We start from the raw sequence: 20,744 nt of genomic DNA, 5'->3' as shown, positions 1-20,744 counted from the left end.
TTCCCAGTCCCTGGCAACCACTAACCTACTTTTTTTCTCTATAGATTTGCCTATTCTGGACAGTTAATATAAATTAAATCATATAGCATGCAGTCTTTTGTGGTTAGCTTCTTTCACTTAGCACGTTTTCAAGGTTCATCCATACTGCAGTTATATATCAGAATTTCATTCCTTTTAATTGCCAAAAAATAGTCCACGTGGATGGATATTATCACATTATATCATCCATTCATCAGTGTAGGACATTTGTATTATTTCCAGACTTTGGCTAGTATGAACACCTATGTACAATTTTTTTAAAAAAATTCTTTTGCACCTTCTACTTTGGGTTTTTTTTTTTTTTTTTTTTTTTTTTTTTTCTTTTTAGGGCCACACCATGGCATATGGAAGTTCCCAGGCTATGGGTCAAATCAGAGCTGCAGGAGTTCCCGTCGTGGCGCAGTGGTTAAGGAATCCGACTAGGAACCATGAGGTTGCGGGTTCGGTCCCTGCCCTTGCTCAGTGGGTTAACATCTGGCATTGCCGTGAGCTGTGGTGTAGGTTGCAGACGCGGCTCGGATCCCGCGTTGCTGTGGCCCTGGCGTAGGCCGGTGGCTACAGCTCCGACTGGACCCCAGCCTGGGAACCTCCATATGCCGCAGGAGCGGCCCAAGAAATAGCAAAAAGACAAAAAAAAAAAAAAATCAGAGCTGCAGCTGCTGGCCTATGCCACAGCCACAGCAACTCTGGATCCGAGACATGTCTACGACCTACATCACAGCTCACGGCAAAGCCGGATCCTTAACCCACTGAGTGAGGCCAGGTGTGGAACCTGCGTCCACATGGATACTAGTCGGATTCGTTTCTGCTGCATCACAACAGGAACTCCCACTATGTACATTTTTTTATGTAGACATATGTTTTCATTTTCCTTTGTTGTATAAGTAGGAGTAGTATTGCTGGGTCATGGTAACACGATGCTTAATATTTTGAGGAGCTACCTGTTTTCCAAGTATAATAATTTTAATAAATGTATTATTTAAAAGAAACAAAAACTAAGATTTTGCTTCAAAATGTCATTCTGAATAAATTGGCCAATTGATGTATATTAAATTTTAAGGAGCAGAAGCAAGCATTGAGTCTGTATACACTGTACATCATCTAACATGTATAAAAACCTATCTATAATATCAAAGTCTTTTTTTTTCTATAAAATACAGGCCTTACTTTCACTACATTTATTCCATCATAACTGTGTGAAAGGGCAAGATTAAGTAAGAGTTGCAAACTATAGCATATTAAAAAAATAAAAACTGGAGCTCCCATCGTGGCTTAGTGGTAATGAATCTGACTAGTATCCATGAAGACTTGTGTTTGATCCCTGGCCTTGCTCAGTGGATTAAGGATCTGGCATTGCTGTGAACTGTGGTATAGGTTGCAGACGCAGCAAGCTCAGATTTGACCCCTAGCCCGGGAACTTCCATATGCTGCAGGTGCGGCCCTAAAAAGACAAAACAAACAAACAGACAACTAAGACAATCTTCAATTTTCATTTTTTTCTTATACATTATGATTTTTTTTGCCCAACATCAATGAACTTAATTTTTAAAATCATGGTAAAATATATATAACATTATCATTTTAACTACTTTTAATTGTATAGTTCAGTGCTACCAAGTACATTTACAGTGCCATGCAACCATCATCATCATTTATCTCTAGAACTTTTTTATCTTCTCCTTATGACCTTTACATTTTCAAGAACAACAACAAAAAATCTAATTATACCTCGTCAGTAAGCTCTCTCCCAGAGTTGGACCTGGGTCTCTGAGGACCCATCACTTCACCTGCTATTGTCTGCCCGTCAGGTGCTTTTCCATTTTCCTGAAATTATAATTTTATAAACAGAAAGGACACAGAGTCAATTTCTATAAATATTCTATTATTCCTTACCGCACATAGTATAATATCCGTAATACAGATAATGGTGCCTACTGAAAATTTAAATGGAACACTCCATTTCAGTCCTTGATTATTCCCAGCATGCTGAAAAACATTAGGTACCAAAAGCATTGCTGCTCATGAAATAACATTTTAGTAGTTTTGAAAGCAAATAAATGTTCCATTTGAACTTGGCCCAAAAGCAGTTCTCTACTAGTAGAATGCCAGCACTAAGACTGTCATTAATCAGGGCTATACACGTGATTATCTTAAGGGCAGGGGTCAGCAAACTTTTTCTGTAGAGCCAGATAATAAATATTTTATTTAGGCTTTTTACATCACATACAGTGTCTGTTGTCTATTCTTTAAAAAAAAAAAAAAAACCACAAATCTTTAAAAACATAAAGACCATTCTTAGTATGGGGACCCTACAAAAATCAGGCCACTGCTAAGGCTTTGACAAGACTATTGTGTCTTAGTTCCCAGTCTGCTAACTTGCCGCAACCACAGCTAACACATAAGTAACCCCTGAGTCCCAAAATTTGGTGGTGGTAAAAATTCATGTTACCAAGTCCCTTCTATTGCCTCATATAAGGATACACAGCCTAGTGTATGAAGCTTTTTTTTTTTTCATGATTAGGGAAAGCAAATTATAAAAAAATAAAAGCCCCTAATTTTCACCACTATAGGTCAGGTAAATGAAGACTGTAATTGGTATTTATTAAGAAATATTACATATAGTAGCATCTGTCATTTTTTGAATGCCTACTACATGCCAGGTACTTGGCATACTTCAGCAAATTTCGATCTTGCAAGAAATCTTTAAGGAAGGTTTCCCCCACATCTTATCAACGGGACATCTCAGGTTCAGATGTAAAACAGCTTGCGAGAATCAGCCCACTACTTGGTAGCAGAGCTGGACAAGGGATGTAAGGTAGTCAGGTTTTTTAGAGACAAGGAAATATTTGGCCTGGAGAAGAAAGAAGGTTCAGTAATAAACAAACCAGCCAGTTGCAGGAAGTTGAGAAAGCCTATATAAAATATATCATGAATTCACCAACCTGGGCAGTAACTATTTTATCTCCACTGGTAGCACTTGCCAAATCAAGAGAAGGCTGAGAATCTTTGACTGTACTCTCTGAAGCCAGACTTGTAGTTAGGAGAGTATCAGGTGTAATATTCTCTTTGGGAACTGCAATAATAATAATAACAACATTTATATAGCTTGAAAAGTTTTAACATTTGTCTGATTCTTAGAATAATCCTACGAGGAAAGTGATTTTATTACTCTTGTTTTATATATGGGGAAACCAGGGTTCAAATAAGTTATTTAAATTCCTCAAGGCTATACAGCTTACATCCGAAGAGATCTAGGACTTGAATTCAAATCTTAAGTCTCCAAATCCTATGTTCTTTTCACTACGCCACACTGGCTCTCGATTGGTAACAGATTTGAAAGTCTGCTGAAATGTTTAATTACAGTAAGGTAACTTAACACCAATGTAAACATTTTGACTTTTTATTACTAAAATAAGTTTTATTTGGTTATCAATGTGGTTAGATATAGCATAAACTGGAAAAAAAAAAAAACAACCCAGAAAGTTAAACAGTTTCAACAGCAAAACCTTCCCCCAAAAACATTAATTTCTCAATTAATACTTGCCATCTAGGTCAGGTGTCTTAAGAGCTTCAAACTCCAATTCGCTTTTCTTTTTTCTTGGTGGTGGAGCAGGTCGAGATGGAGGTGGGGGTCTAGGAGGTGGGAAATTGGTTGGAGGGGGTGGACGTGCTGGAACAGGTTTCTTTGTACTAGCTACTATATCAGGTTCTGGAGTAAGCTGTCTTGGGGGTTTGGCAGGAGCAACTTCTTCCACAACAGCAAAATCTTTAGTAGATAAGGAGTGTGAGGATGCGGGTTCTAGAACATCGCTTTCTTTGACTTCCACTGCTTCCTTGTTCAACATTTCCGTTTCAGTTTCAGGCACATTAAGCTGTTCAGCTGAACTTATTTCAGTTAACTTAGTGGTTTCATCTACTGGCTTCTCACATGTATCATCAGAAGGAAAACACTTTTGCGATTCTATTTCAGTTTCTTCAGATACATCTTGACTTTCTGCCTTTTGGGAACCTTCCTGTAGTACTTGATCTATGGCTAACAGTACAGGTATATTGCTAAGATCTGTTTCAGCCACGACAGGATTGGCAGTAGCCTGATCAGAGTGTCCTTTTCCTCTGGAATCCAGAGAGTCATCTTCAAGCTGTAGTACTTTCTGACTCTCTTCAATAATACTTTCGATAATCTGATAAAAGGTTAAAAAGCAGTTTTAAAAACCAGTGAAGCTCTTTACAAGAACATAATAACAGCCAATCATTTATATAGTACTTACTATGTGCCATACAATGTTCTTAACACTTTATGTATTTTAGTCTTTACCACAATCTTGCAAAATAGTGGGTTTTTTTACTATCATCATTATACAAATGAGGGAACTAAGGTACAAAGGGATCAAGTGATTTGTCCAAGGTCACAAAGCTAGGAAGTGATAAGGCTGGCATGAACACAGGGAGTTTGGTTCCAGAAACTATACTCTTAACCACTATGATAGGGAATCTGTCTTAGTATGTGGAATCACAAAAGTTCAATCAACCCTTTAGAAGAAAGTTTAAACCTGAATTTACATTCAGATACTTCATGCCATAGTTCATTTACAAACTTATGCCACGTTAGCTGCAGCAACAGCCTGCTGATTTGATCCTAGTCAACAAAAGTATGAGGTCAAAACCACCTTGCACACGAATTCAAGTTGTTCAGCTCTGAATTCAAGCCTGACATAAAGAGCCAGCAGGTGCAGGGAAATAAATGTTCTTAAACAGCTAATCCCCTGCTATGCAGAGAGATGGCAGGACCATGAAGAGTCCAAATCCCAACTCACCTTGCCTTTTTCCTTTTTATTTCTTATCTATAGCTGAAAAACACAGAGAGGTTTTCTGTGTCTTGCGCCAGCATTTAGAAAAAAAAATATATTTTTGACCTAGTCCTGTTATTATTAAATCTCCAAGCCCACTTCTCTTTTCACCATGGAGCCATGGATGACTTCTGGTTTCTCAATTCTTTGGCTCCAGAAAGTTAATAGAATGTGTCATGGAGCTATCCTGATCTGGTTTATCACAAACGCATGCCAAGTTGAACTGGATATTACGCTTCTCAGTAACAGTCTTCCCTGCTTTCCCAGTGTATTCCATATATCAGTTTTTCTCAATCTTCAAATTTTTACCCAAGATCTACCTCACTTTTGTCAGAAAAATATCAACTAGAGTCCACCTAATTTGTCAATTAGGTAGTTACTGAGCATTGAGTACTTTAGCAGTAACAGAAGACAGGTCACAGGAGGTTTATGAATGAATAAGAGGTGAAGACAAAGAGACAGTCAGCACAGTCTATGTTCTCAAAAAACTTGGCTATATATGGCTATATGTATAAGAAAGTGATCCAGCATTTTTATAAGCTGAGAAGAGGAAGCCAATGGCAAGGAAGAAGACAAAGTTCTGAAGAAGAAATGAACTAGGGTCTGCTGTGCATTAGACATAATACACACATTTTCTATTTAATCTTTACACGGGCCTTGTGAGGTAACTAGGTTATCTCCCTTCTACAAAAGCAAGAATGTGAGGTAAAGGCATCAAGAATTCTGAAGTTCCTGCTGTGGCATACTGGGTTAAGAAGCTGATTGCAGTGGTTTGGGTCACTGACAAAGCAAGGGTTTGGCCCAGCACAGTGGGTTAAAAGGATCTGGTGTTAGAGTTCCCATTGGGGCTCAGCGGTAATGAACTCAAATAAGAGGATGCAGGTTCGACCCCTGGCCTTGCTCAGTGGGTTAAGGATCTGGCATTGCCATGAGCTGTGGTGTAGGTCGCTGACGGGGCTCAGATCCTGCATTGCTATGGCCGTGGTATAGGCCAGCGGCTATAGCTCTGATTCGACCCCTAGCCTGGGAACCTCCATATGCCATGGGTGCAGCCCTAAAAAGAAAAAAAAATGTGTAGGTCTTTGTGTAGGACCTATGGAGTAGGTCACAGCTGCAGCTCAAATTTAATCCCTAGCCCAGGAACTTCCATTAACACTGTGGGTGCAGCCATAAAAAAAAAAAAAAAAAAAAAAAAAAAATTTGCCCAAGGTGCTACAGCTCGTAAACTAAAAAGTCAAAGGGAAAAAAAATACTAAATCCTCAGGAATGAGATGAAAAATAAGTAAAAGATAAAAGCAAGTTTGCAGGTGAGGGAAGTGAGAGATGTGGAAAGGACTAAATTCAAGCTTCTTAGCCTCTAATGTCTACAGGCAATGGCAAGCAAGGTTATCTGCTGAAAGTGAGCAGATGCAAATGGGCACAGTGTACCTGAGGTGAATGCAAAGGTTTGAAACAATCACTATACATAGTGAAAAGGCCTATGCCATCAGAGGGGTTAAAATGAGGTTGAAAATCTGAAGCCTTCCCTATCCCTTACCTGAGAACAATCTCTTCCTTTTCTGAGCCCCTATCACTCTTACTGTTCATTAAAATATTAACTAGAATATAAATACAAGGTAGTATGCAGGCTAGCTCTGTATAAATATTTTCTCCACACCTGGAAAACAAGGCTCACGTTTTCTACCTCTTGATATGCCCCCATAGCACCTATTTACAGTGCCTAGCCCTGTATTTTTCTTTTCTTTTCTGGGTTTCAGGAAGTAGCAAATGGTGAAAGACCAAGAGAACAGTGAGAATCAAGACCAATGCAGAAATGATCATGCTAAAGCAACTGTTTGTTTCCTATCACCTCCCTGCTTCAAAAAACTTTTTCCAGCGACTGTAAAATAAAAACCAGATGTTTTAGTATGACATAAGAAGCATTCCTGTAATCTAGCCCTAACTTTGGTCTCTAGACTCATCGTTAAACATTCTGCACATTCCTCATCTCCACGCCTTTGGTTATGCCTTTCCTCTTCGTCTCTGCCTGCCCAAATCTTATTCATCAACAACCAGTTCCGATGCTACTTCCTCCTTCCCCATTCCTATCCTCAAGCAGAAAGTCTCCCTTTGTGTTCTTATAATAGTCTGCAAGTTTATTTGAACATTTATTGCATTCAGTTTTGTGTTTATCCAATTTCCTCTACTAAAATTTAAACTACTGGGAATAGGATTGTGTCCTGGTCCAGGGTACATATCCATAGCCTTATCATTAATGCTGGATACTTAATTCAACTGAAAAGGCTAGAACTTAAAAAGTAATACCTAGATTCTTAAGATTCACTCTATTGCCCCACAGGGTTTACTCACTATTTTTTCAGCTTCTAAACTCTCCTTAAAAATCACTTTTTTTGGTGGGGCTACTAACTATAGTTACCCATTTGTAATTTATCCTAAGAAAAAATTCTTAAAACAGGAAAGATAAGTTCTAGTGGGAAAACAGAAACATTTCAGGTTTTCAACAATAAAAATGGCTAGATACATTATAATCCATTTGCTTGATGGAAGCTGATAGATCAAATGAAAACTGAGTACTGAAATCATGTAGAAATACAAAGGAAATCTAAAAATATTAAGAGTAAAAGGTAAAATATAAAATCTTTTTTTTTTCAGCCACACCCATGGCATATGGAAGTTCCCTGGCTAGAGATCAAATCCAAGCCACAGCTATGACCTATACCACAGCTACAGCAACACTGGATCCACAGCGCAAACTCCAGAATATAAAATTCTATCAAAAAAACCGCCACTGGGAGTTCCTGTCATGGCGCAGCGGAAATGAATCTGACTAGGATCCATGAGGATGCAGGTTTGATCCCTGGCCTCACTCAGTGGGTTAAGGATCCGGCGTTGCCATGAGCTGTGGTGTAGGTCACAGACGTGGCTCAGATCTGGCGTTGCTGTGGCTGTGGTGTAGGCCGGCAGCTATAGCCCCCGATTCGACCCCTAGCCTGATAACCTCCACATGCCATGGGTTTAGCCTTAAAAAAGAAAAAAGGAAAAAAAGCCCCACCACCAATAAATAAAAGAAAAAGAAAACACCACCAACCACAAAATTCTATCTATACTACAATTAGGCAAAAAACCCCAACAACCTATGCAAATGAATGCGAGCCAGAAGGGAATGCCAAAAAAAATCAAGACAGTTATTTATTAGTGTAGAATTGTGAGCAATTTCTAATTTTAAAAAATGATACCACTCTTGCTATCTTATTCATGCTGATACATAATACCATTTCTCCCAAAAAGAAATTTTTATTTTTAAAGGCAAAAGTATGATCAATATTAAAATATGTAGTCCGTTAAATTTGTAAATTCCTGGAGTTCCCGTTGTGGCGCAGTGGTTAACGAATCCGACTAGGAACCATGAGGTTGCTGGTTCGGTCCCTGCCCTTGCTCAGTGGGTTAACGATCTGGCATTGCCATGAGCTGTGGTGTAGGTTGCAGACGCGGCTCGGATCCTGCGTTGCTGTGGCTCTGGCGTAGGCCAGTGGCTACAGCTCTGATTGGACCCCTAGCCTGGGAACCTCCATATGCTGCGGAAGCGGCCCAAGAAATAGCAAAAAGACAAAAAAAAAAAAAAAAAAAAAAAAGTAAATTCCTGAGTTCCCACTGTGGTGCAGCAGAAATGAATCCAACTAGTATCCATGAGGATGTGGATTCAATCCCTGGCCTTGCTCAGTGGGTCAGGGATCCAGTGTTGCCCTGAGCTGTGGTGTAGGTTGCAGATGCAGCTCGGATCCTGCGTTGCTGTATCATAGGCTGGCAGCTGTAGCTCTGATTCAACCCCTAGCCTGGGAACTTCCATATGCCATGGGTGTGGCCCTAAAAAGCAGAAAAAAGAATTCTAAATTCCTTAAGGGCATAATGATGAATCTCCATTAGGGGTGATATTGCCCAGTACCCCTCCCCCAGATATTTGGTTGTCAAGATGGTGTAGGGGTTGAGGGTAGGGGTGGGGAATCTACTGACATCTAGTGAGTAGAAGCCAGGAATGCTGCTAAACATTCTACAATGTACAGAATAGTCTCCCCTTCCCTCTACAACAAAGAATTCCTCAGCCCAAAGTGTTGCTGTTTTGAAACTCTGAGATAGAGAATGTGTCATCTCACTGGTGTCTGGAAATCCACTGGCTAGAATAGTGCCTGGGGCACAGAAAACACTCAAAATTGTTATAAATGAATGAATACATACCATTCTTTCTCCTTGGGTTTTACCCTGAAACTGTGAACTACACATTGTCAAATTTTTTATTTTATGCTCTGTCTCTTCTAGTAAGGCAAACCCTGAAACTTCCTATCAGTTCCCCAAAGGTATCAAAAGCACTAGCAGAGTAATGTCTTCTTGTAACCTCTAACTCCTCAAGAAATCAGAATTTGCTGCACTGAGCTTTTCAACACCTTTAACTCTTGGTACTAACCTCAAGAGTAGCTACAGCTTACTCTAATAAAAATATAAGCATAAAAAATAAAAACACATTACAAAACGTTTTTCAGAACACTGTTTCAAGGATAAATTACCTATTTCTTCAATTACAAAATGGTTTCTAAAAAGCCTAATGCATCTTCAATCACAAATCCAATAAATTCAAGGAATATTTACCAAGCATCCACCACATACAGGGCACTATCCTAAAAGAATATAAAAATTTTTCCACTTTAAATATACCATATAAATATGACACCTGATAAACTAATATTGACATTTTATTTTACCAACCTTTTTAGACACGTCTTGCTTCAATTCTTGTACAGGGGACTCATTTCCAACTTTGTATGCAGTGTTTTCTGTCTCCTATTTTAAAAACAGAAAGAGACCAAATGATGACATCTTTTTCTTTAAAACCCTATTAAAATGAGTTCAAATTAGAAATTATAGCATTAATAAATCAAAGGCCCATAAAGGTCTTAGATGTTTGTATACTGATAAATGCCCAGTGATTTTATGCCAGTTGGGACAATGTAATTTGCATAAGGTTACTAGTCAGCAACTTTCTATTTTTCTACCGCAATAGGATATCTTCCTCTAAATGTACCAAGCTTTTTAACTTTAAAAAAACTGTACAGGAAGATAAGAAGTATTAAGTACCTTTGCAGCTTAAGAAGATTAAGGATTTAAGCAAAAGCTTGAATCAAAATTGTTATTTTTCCCAAAGCACTGCTCCATAAATATGAATAAATACCAAAGTACATAACATGGAAAACCATATTCAAAGAATCGCTTTCTATAAAACCCTATATGCTTTAGATAAAAGGAATCAAGATTTAACTGGAAATTAAATGAAGCCTCCAAAACAATAACAGATGAAAACAATTAAACCCACCAAAAATACATATATATCTACGTATACATTCATATACACATACGTACATATATATATATATTTGGGAGGCTAGAGAAGGTAGAAATGGATACTGCATTTCTGCTGGAAAAAGTTCTGGTAAAATAAGACAATCATACATTTGCAAATCTTAACATGATATTCTTTCCATCTTAAGTTTTCTTTACATTTATAGAAGTACAGCAATTTGAAAGCTACTACTGATACTGAGATAAAAACTTTTCATAATTCTTGGTATGTATCACAGAGCTTGTCAGAAAGTCACTATAACCATTTTTGACAGACAAGTGACCTAAGCTACATAAGGCTATATGTAAGTATTAAGGTAGCAATCATACAAGTATCAGGATAGGCTCCAACAATCTCACCACTGCAGAGATTATTATAATGCTAAAGATTTAATGTGTTACAGAAATTTGCGTTGGACTTCCAATATCTTCAAGCTGAAAAGTTATTTCACTGAATTCCTCCCAGCGTTTGGGAAATACCTCCCATCTTATACATAGATTCTTCTAGAGAAAAGTTGTTTCATGGAATTTGAAGTGTTGAAGTGTTAGGGAAAATCCAAACTCTACCATAGCCCATGCGAGCCTAATGTGATGTAACTCCTGCCTACATCTTTGACATCTTCTGCATTTCTCACCTCCCTCTCCCACCACAACCCCACCATGACACTCTGGCCAACTGGATGGTTCCTTACCAACCGTAGGGTCATAGCTCAAGAGTTATCAGAAAACCCTTCGCTGACCACCTTAAAATAGCCTTATTCCCTCACCTTTCTATCACATTATCCAATTTTTTCTTCATTGCACTTACCATCCGAAATGACCTGATTTATCTGCTTATTTTTGTCTCTTTCCTTCCCCACTAGAACGGAGGCTCTGTGAGAGCAGAGACCTTGTTTGTTCTTTCTACTACTACTTACCTAGTACCTAAAACAGTACCTGGAAAAAGTAATCATTTGCTGAATGAATGCTAAATAAACCATGCTCACAGTTTCCTTCAGTTAACACACAGACCTTAAGTTTATATGACCTTTAACTGAATCCTGGTTTTAAACTAAAAAGAAACCAACCAAAAACAGGAGTTCCCGTTGTGGCTCAACAGTAACGAACCCAACTAGTATCCATGAGGACTCGGATTCGATCCCTGGCCTTGCTCAGTGGGTTATGGATCCAGCATTGCCATGAACTGTGGTGTAGGCCGCAGATGGGGCTCGGATCCCAAGTTGCTGCGCGTAGGCCGCCGTCGTCTACTGCTACAATTTGATCTCTAGCCTGGGAACCTCCACATGCCTCGGGTGCAGCCCTAAAAATACACACACACACATCCCCAGTGGAAACCAATTAGTAAGTTAATCTTGACAAGATGAGAAAGAATTCTTGAAAGCACTGATGATCATTAAGATCAGTTAATACATATTATAGAAACACCTTCAACTGTCCTACAAATTATGTATACCCAATTACCCTCTACTAACTGTTCAGTAGTAAGGAAATCAGAAGCATCGTACAACCTAATTCCATGGGTATTTTCCCTAAGTTAACCTAAGCAAAAATATATACTAATAATTCTTTTACCTCAGTTGTTTTATTTTGCTTTTTAGGGACACATGCGACATACAGAAGTTTCCAGGCTAGGGAGTGAATTGGAGCTGCCGCTGCCAGCCTACACCACAGCCACAGCAATATAGGATCTGAGCTGTATCTGTGACCTACACCACAGCTCATGGCAACGCCGGATCCTTAACCCACTGAGCAAGGCCAGAGATCAAGCCCATATCCTCGTGGATACTAGGTGGATTCATTACTGCTGAGCCTCAACAGGAACTCCTAATTTGTTTTAATTAAATAATTACAAACATCACAGACCAAAACTGCCAAGCAGTGATTAGCTTTAACAAAACTCTCTCGGACTTTGATCTGATCTCTAGAGACATTAATCAGAAGGTAAAACCTGATTTAGTATATACAGTCATCTCTGAGACTCTCCTTGGCAATGTCTAAGGTCTAGATCCTTCCCCTAGCACCTCGATCAGGCTTTGAGGACAAAGCAATGGAAGCCAAGCATATGCCTGCAGACAACCAACACCAACTTAGCTAAACCTGACACAACAATTAAGAAAGTCCTCAATTGTTACTTTCTTCTGGAGATGGGCTGCCCCATTACTAAAGCACAGTACCTACTAAATCCCAGCTTCCCACCACCAGGCATTTCCTACCATCACCTCAGAAACAGGCTTTCTTAAAAGCTTTGGAAGATCATTCAATTTCTAGCAACTCACACCACTGTTTCTCTCCATCTGCATTGGATATTAGAGAGCTGTTTATACCCTCCTCATTGTATTCAGTTTTAAGATTTGAGCTTTTTAACTGTAATAAGCACATCCAACAAAAGACCTAGTTTCACATATCATTTGTACAAAAGTGATCTACACTCAACAAAATCTTCATTATTATCTACTAAAGAACATTAAGCTAAAAATGTTGGTTACTAAAAAAATTTAGGTCACTTCTAGTTTTTAGTAATGAGGAAGGGGAAGCTATTGTGACTGAAGTGAAATTTTAAAAATTGTTTTAGAGATATGACCTCCACTCTTTTTTTGCTGAGGAGAGGGAAAAAAGAAAACAGGAAACAGCATTTAAATCGTTTTCATATCCATCCACCCATTCCTATCAACACCATCCCTCTGCTGGAGTCTTATGTCTTGACATTCTAACTGCCTCTTTTTTTTTTTTTTTTTTTTAAGGGCCACACCTGCAGCACATGGAGGTTCCCAGGCTAGGGGTCCAATCAGAGCTGTAGCTGCCGGCCTACACCACAGCCACAGCAATGTCAGATTCGAGCCTCGTCTGCAACCTACACCACAGCTCACAGCAATGCGGGATTCTTAACCCACTAAGTGAGGCCAGGGATTGAACCTGCGTCCTCATGGATGCTAGTCAGATTGTTTTGGCTAAACCACGATGGGAACTCCTACCTACCTCTTAATCTCCGCACTTACTAGTCTCTTTCCTTCAAACTTTCTTCCATCCTTTTACCACTTATCTGTTATTTCCCCAGCAAAAAACCTTGTGAGACATAGAAAAATTGACTTTAAATATCTTGCTTTAAAATTTTAAAGCCTAGATTTCTTAACCTGACATTCAAGGCTCAAGGAAATCCGGCCCCAATTTACTTTTCCATCATTCTACCCAGTGAAATGTTTACATTGGTCACCCCAGCCTTTCAACGCTCCCAGCAAATTCTCTGCCTCTGCATATTAATTAGTTCATACTACTGCCTAACATACAACACTCTCCCCATTTTTCTCTATCTACCTATGCAAATCTCTGCCAATTTTCAAAGCCTAGCACAAGTTCTACCTCCTCCCCAAAACTTTTCTCTGCTATTTCAGATAACAGTGCTCTGATGATTGCTCTATTCTCTCTTCCTCCTCCAAACTCCTTGTAGTACTTTAAGGTCTATTCTAGTCTACAAATATCAATACCTCATATATCACCCCTTCTTATATATATGTCTACTCTGTGAGACTGTAAAGTCATCAAAAATTGGGACTACAGCAAACTTTTCTTTGGATTGCTTAAGATATCAATAAATAATGCTGTTATACATAAGGACTCAATTATCCACGTGCATTCATATTACAGAATAGTACTTAACAACAAAAAGGAATAAGCCATTGATACATGCAACAACTTGGATGGATCTCAATCATTTGGGCCAATCTCAAAAGGTCATACACTACATGATTCCATTTATAGGACATTCTCAAATGACAAAATTATAGAGACAGAAAAGAGATTAGTGGCTGCCTGGGGTTAGGGATGATGTGGGGAAGGTGGTGGGTGTGATCTTTATAAGGGGAGATCTCTGGTGATAAAATAGATCTGTATCTTGACTGTGGTGATGTTACACAAATATATGTAATAAAAGGATACAGAACTATATACTCACATTGTACCATGTCAAATTCCTGGTTTTGATATTGTACTATAATTAAAACATAACCACTGGGGAAAATGGGTGAAGGATAACAGGATTTCTCTGTACTATCTTTGCAGCTTCCTGTGACTCTATAATTATTTCAAAATAAAAAAGTAAAAAAGAACAATACCCAACTTCATATTTATTTACTAAATCTGTACATTTTCTATCTAATTTTATTCAAGTTAAAGATAATCTATAATTACTGAGATAAAATAAATTCCCCAAACCTATTCATTATAGCCTAAGATTATTTTAGAGCTAAGTGGTTTTTAAAAGGGGGATTGGGAGGTGGAGGGTGAGGAATAGAATAGAAGCTACATTTTCTTTCTTTTTTTTTTTTTTGTCTTTTTCTAGGGCTGCACCTTCGGCATATGGAGGTTCCCAGGCTAGGGGGTCTAATCGGAGCCGTAGCCACTGGCCTATGCCACAGCCACAGCAACGCCAGATCTGAGCTGCATCTGCGACCTACACCACAGCTCACAGCAACGCCAGATCCTTAACCCACTGAGCGAGGTGAGGGATCAAACCCGAAACCTCATGGTTCCTAGTTGGATTTGTTAACCACTGAGCCACGATGGGAACTCCAGAAGCTACATGTTCAACCATCTTTTTTGCACTGAGCAAAATTTAACCATAATTTTTTTTTTTTTTTTTTTTTTGCCTGTGCCTGTGGCATGTAGAAGTTCTCAGGCCAGGGATCAAACCTGTGCCACAGCAGCAATCCGAGTCACAGCAGTGACAATGCCAAGTCCTTGACCCACGGGGCCACTAAGGAACTCCTAAAAGGAATAGAATTCCCTGCTGGCTCAGTGGGTTAAGGATCTGGTGTTGTCACTATTGTGGCTTGGGTTGCTACTGTGGCATGGGTTCGGTCCCTATCCCGGGAACTTCGGCATGCTGTGGGCATGGCCAAAAAAAAAAAAAAGGAATAAGGAATTATGACATAACCTTTCTTATGTACTCAGTTTAAGAAAAAGAACAGTATTACCATTAGCTTTCAAGTCTCTTGTACATCCTTCTCCATCTCCATTATATTCTTTCCCCCTCAGAGATGACTAATACCCTAAACTTTGTGTTTATCATTCCCTTGCTGTCTTTACGGTTTTACTATGCTTGTATTTCTAAATAATATATTTAATTTTGCATGCTTTTGGACTTAATAGAAGTGGAATCAAACTGCATGTATTTTTCTGTGACTTGTTTTTCTTCCCCCATTCAACACTATGATGTTGAAATTCAATCCATGTTATTGTGCATAACTAATTAATTCACAGCTACTGGTGCAGATATTCCATATGAATATACCACAATTTATCAAGGAGATCAATATCCAATGTGTATAAAGGGACAGTGGAACAAAAAAATTCAGCATGTTTGAGATTATACATACATATGTACAGACATACATGCAAACGCAACCATACACAAACATACACATAGTATGTATTCTAGTTGATGTAAATAGTTCTATTTGGTAATATTCTCGTATTTTCAATGGTTCTCATTGGCATAACGTCTCAATATCAAACTCCTTTGCTTGGATATATGGCTACGAGTCATTTTTATATACGATTATACCAATACACGTGCCTGTAAGAAGTATACAAGTGTTAGTTACTCCACATTTTTGTCATACAAGTATTACTTTTTCAATTAAAACACACACAAGTATTTTAGTGTTCTTTCATTCTAAAAATTATAAACCAAATAAAAATTAGCAGAAATTTAAAAAATACTTATAGTCCCTTGCTTACAATATTTAAGTAGGTATTTCTACAGTACCTAATCACATCTAGAGTAAAATACGATGATAATATTACTTAATAAAAAATGAGTATTAGAAAGCAAAAACAGAAAACAAAGAATTACATAAAAGAGAAAAATGAATGAAAAGTATATATGATTTGTAGAAACATACTTCTAACTCTCAGAAAGCACAACTTACCTTTAATGTTGAAGTCCCAACCTTTCCTGGAGACCTGTTTAGAGATAAAAGCAAGGAAGCATTAAATAGTGGAGATGAGAAAGGAAATATTTCTATACACTATATGTCTTCTTAGGGCTGCATTCGCAGCATATGCAAGTTTTCAGGCTAGGGGTCAAACAGGAACTACAGCTGCTGGCCTACACCACAGCCACAGCAACATAGGATCCAAGCCACGTCTGCATCCTGCTCACAGCACACCACGGCTCATGGCAATGCCAGATCCTTAACCCACTGAGCAAGGCCAAGGATCAAACCTGCATCTTCATGGATACTAGTCAAGCTCATTACCGCTGAGCCACAATGGGAACTTCCACAAGCCCATATAATTTAAGATAAATTTCTCTAGAAATGGATTATAGGTTAGAAGTATACACCTTTCCATATTTTGAGAAACTCTCAAATTGTCCTCCAGAACAGTTCTATCAATTTATTCTCCTACTGCCTGCTTTTTAACACTCTTGCCAAAACTGTTATTTTTTAATGTTTACAAATTTGACAAGCAAAAGTATATTTATTGTTGTCTTAATTTGTACTTTGATTTATACTATGGATGAAAAGTTTCATATGCAAAGGACATTTCCATTGCTTTTGAAGAGAGAGAATCCTTTTTTTTGGTCGCACTCATGGCATGAAGAAGTTCCTGGGCCTGGGAATGAACCCAAGCTACAACAGTGAGAATGCTGAATTCTTAACTGCTAGGCCACCAAGGAACTCCAGAGCAGCTCATTTTTTTACTGGAGTAAAACTATTCTTAAACACAGACTACTCTATACATAATAACTTTTAAAAGTAACTTTTTACCAATTATTTTCACACCCTTTATATTTTTTTTCAAATAGGAACAGTTTAATATCTGCTTCAAAGCATAGGCCTTTACAGCTGTCAGGCTACATTTCAGGCTTATGTAGCAAGAAGCTTTTAAGTGATTAATATGCCATTCCTAACTTTTTTTTTTTTTTTTTGTCTTTTTGCTATGTCTTTGGGCCGCTCCCGCGGCATATGGAGGTTCCCAGGCTAGGGGTCTAATCAGAGCTGTAGCCGCCCGCCTATGCCAGAGCCTCAGCAACGCAGGATCCGAGCCGCGTCTGCAACCTACACCACAGCTCACGGCAACGCCGGATCCTTAACCCACTGAGCAAGGGCAGGGACCGAACCCGCAACCTCATGGTTCCTAGTCGGATTCGTTAACCACTGCGCCACAACGGGAACTCCCCCATTCCTAAAATTTTTTAAATGCAGTGGTCACAGATGATACCACTTTGTATTGAAAGCCACCTTCAAGATCATCTAGTCACAGGGAGTTCCCTGGCGGCCTAGCAGGTTAAGGACCTGGTGTTCTCACTGCTCTGGCTTGGGTCACTGCTGTGGTGGAGGTTCAATCCCTGGCCTGGGAACCTCTGCATGATGTGGGTGTGACCAAAAAAAAAAAAATCATCTAGTCATAGAGCCTCTTTTTATAGATAAAGAAACTAAGGTGCTGAGAAATTAAGTAATTTTCCCCAAAGTCACATATTTAGTTAGGGGCAGAACCAAGAGAAGCATTGAGTCCTGCTACCATGCTCTTCAAGTGCCAAAGTGAGTAATCCATATTTGGTATTGGAATCCTTGACCACTAATCAAAACAGTGTGATTAAAAAAGGCATTTTTCCTACTCAACAGAAAATCAACCCCTTTATTCAATAAACATTTACAGAATACCTACTATGTACCAGGGAGTAGAGATAGGAAGATGATTAAGACATGGTCCTAGTTTAGAAGTTTTTCAAAGCTCATTTAAAAAACAAAAAAGGTAGGTTATAAAATAGTGCCTGCCCACTTAATTGTAGTACCTGGACAATATAATTCCATGTTCATAAAGGACAATTTCCAGCAATGAAAATTTTTATATCCCCAATTACTTGGTTTCCCTGGCAAACACACACTGTTCTGTAACAAAATCCTGTTTATCCAGAGGTGATTAGGATTAAAGCTGTTCCAATTTTTAAAAAGAGGAACAAAGTTTCCTTACAAAGGGAGTGTAAACAATACAAGGGCAAATCAAAACAATAACAAAAATTTAAAAAAACAAAAACAACTTGAGGAGGCTCAAATTTCCATTTGGCACATATTCTGATTGCCAATCAGGAAAAAAAAAAAAAATCACCTGCCAAAGAGGTATGGCGACAAGAGGAAATAAAATAAAATAAAAATAACAAAACTTAAGCTCTATATGAGGTAGAGAAGGAAAGAAAGGAAAATCTGCCTTCCCCATGACCCCCACTTTGAGAAATCTAACCAGGTTTTTTAGCTGTCAAAAAAATCAGAATAGGCCCTTGAATGTAACTGGTTTCATAAAGAGCACTTTTTGGCTGATTATTCATAGGATCTAAGTCATAGACCAATTGTTGACACACATGGAAATAGTCCAGACTGGGTCTTGGTGGAGCTTTACATATAGCTGTACACAAACTATAAAGAGTAATTTATTACTTCCTTTTGAGAGTCAAGGAAATGTAGTGAAAAGAGAATGTGCTTTTGAGCAGATACACCTTGCTTTAATGTTGTTTCTGCTATTCACCCTATGTGTGATCTTGATCAAATAATTTTATTTCTCCAAGCCTCAATCTCATCCTTTGGAAAAGGGGTAAAACCATCTACACTTCATAGGACTACTATAAGGATTAAGTGAGAGAGCACATGGGGCACACACAATAAGTTGTAGTTTGCTCAGTAGCTTTGAATTAACCCAATGATACTCACAAATAGAGTGTCACCAAGTTTCTCCAAAGGACTTTGGCAGTCTGTCAGTAGTGAGGAGCCTGAGACCAATTTCTGGAACACAGAAAAGCTACCCTACACCCCGTAAAGCTCCAGCCCATTTAACAAGAGGGAACATGAAAAACACCAGATTATATTGAGCTGGTGATTAAAGTGGGATCCTGCTCACATTTTGTGATGTCATTAAACAAAAAACTAATAACAAAAGCCACACGTTTGAAACATATTTTAAACGTTACAGAGTTGCTAAGGTCTTGGTAGGTAGTTAAGACATTTCATAGCTTCTTCGTCCAGTCTGATTAAGCCTAAAATTGTCTTTAACAGGGTAGTGTTTAAGACAAGATTTCTTTTGTGATATATATTTTTTTCACATTAGTATCTAGTAAAAAGTGAAAGCATATTAATAGTTTGCAAAGTTGGCTAAAATGATTTGCATCATGTGCCAAGAGGAGAAAAGAACAATTTGTTTCACCAAAAGAAACAGAAAATCATTATTTAGTATTCCCACAGGAAGTATTCTTAATAGGGGCCTTGTAATAATACTTATACAATGGTCATCATTTATTAAGCATGTGCCAAAAACTGTGCTAAGGCTTGACTTGCTTTAGTTTCTTTAGTCCTCACAACTTTCCAGTGAGGTAGTTATATTACCTTCTCTATTTTACACAACAAAAAAACCGAGGCTTGGGTCAAATGAGGTAATTTAAATTGTACCGCTAGTAAATAACTGGGCCAGAATTCAACCCTGTGCAGTCTGACTCCAGGGTCCACTCTCTCAACTACATTGCAATACTGTCTTTTTTCTGTGTAAGGTCTTAAAAGATGATGGTTATGAAAATATTCTAAGCGATGCTATGAAAAGGAAAGGTAATTAGCATTGCTTCTTGAGCCGGAGTAAACTGATTAAGTCAAAGGCTCTGAATCTCGATCTGCCTTTAACAACTATAATTAACACCTAATTGATTTGGCACTACTAGGAAATAAAATAATGAAATGTTCCATATATAAAATTGCCAGAGATGAAGCTTCACTTTGAGTGCCAAGCTTCTGAAAGTATTTCATTTTCTAATTTCAAATTTCAAAGGCAACTTGTAAATAAGCACATTACAGGCTAAGCCTTGCCATTTCAGCAATCTTTCCCTTGAAAATACCTTCTTAAACAAAGGATATACAATTTTCCCTTTCTTACTGACTCAATAATTATCATGCTTAAATACAACACTATATTTTAATACAATAATGCCCTCCGGAGACCCTAAAGTACAGGGCATTTATTTGCCTTCAGACTACAGGACCCTAGGCTACTATGCTTGGAATGTCTGTTTTATAGTTTTACATCTCCCTTCTCAATTGAAGTGGTCACTTCTTACAGTTGGTCATTTGCCTGTCTTTAAAAGCTTTCCTCCTCCTCCTCTTCTAATTTTTGCTCCTAGTCTGCACTGAGCTGGGGAACCAGATTGGAATGAAATTGTATGGTAAAGAAAGAATCCAGAGATTCTGAGGGTCTCCCAGACAACCACTGAACTCTTCTCTGTAACTCAGTCTCTAATTTCAAAGTAGAGATAATAACATTATACTATTTCAGAGTGATTATGTGCCTAAAGAAAATTACTATTCATGTTCGAGTTTGGGGACAGGAGAAATAGGGGACTAGGTCAAGAAAATTAAGTTCTATGCTTGGCTTTCCCAACCAGCTAGCTGCAAGACCTTTACGCAAGGGTTTTTATAGTTTCTATAATTTTAA

General features: G+C 38.3%; 1 protein-coding gene and 1 non-coding gene across 4 annotated transcripts in view; both read right to left on the bottom strand.

Moving 5' to 3' along the window:
- Nucleotides 1-20,744, bottom strand: part of WDR44 (WD repeat domain 44) — a 75,495-nt gene that overhangs the window by 35,773 nt on the left and 18,978 nt on the right. For all 3 annotated transcript variants that reach the window (XR_014835541.1, XM_021080420.2, XM_085008240.1), the window contains 5 exons: nt 16,202-16,235; nt 9,645-9,719; nt 3,584-4,220; nt 2,982-3,112; nt 1,768-1,863 (listed from right to left, as the gene is read on the bottom strand). Coding sequence is in view for 2 of the 3 variants with exons in the window: in XM_021080420.2 (XP_020936079.1) it covers nt 1,768-1,863; nt 2,982-3,112; nt 3,584-4,220; nt 9,645-9,719; nt 16,202-16,235 (973 nt within the window). In the remaining variant the exon portion in view is untranslated. The remainder of the gene's footprint in view (nt 1-1,767; nt 1,864-2,981; nt 3,113-3,583; nt 4,221-9,644; nt 9,720-16,201; nt 16,236-20,744) is intronic.
- On the bottom strand, nt 10,241-10,320 carry MIR1277 (microRNA mir-1277). The gene has a single exon (NR_162155.1). It is a non-coding gene; the product is annotated as a microRNA mir-1277 (primary transcript).

The sequence above is a fragment of the Sus scrofa genome, chromosome X (genome assembly GCF_054392235.1).
Source record: "Sus scrofa isolate SSC_HxYL_T2T_F1_AM1 chromosome X, Sscrofa_HxYL_maternal_Yorkshire_Landrace_v2.0, whole genome shotgun sequence".
Taxonomy (NCBI): Eukaryota; Metazoa; Chordata; class Mammalia; order Artiodactyla; family Suidae; genus Sus; species Sus scrofa.
This window is presented reverse-complemented; position numbering and strand designations above follow the sequence as displayed.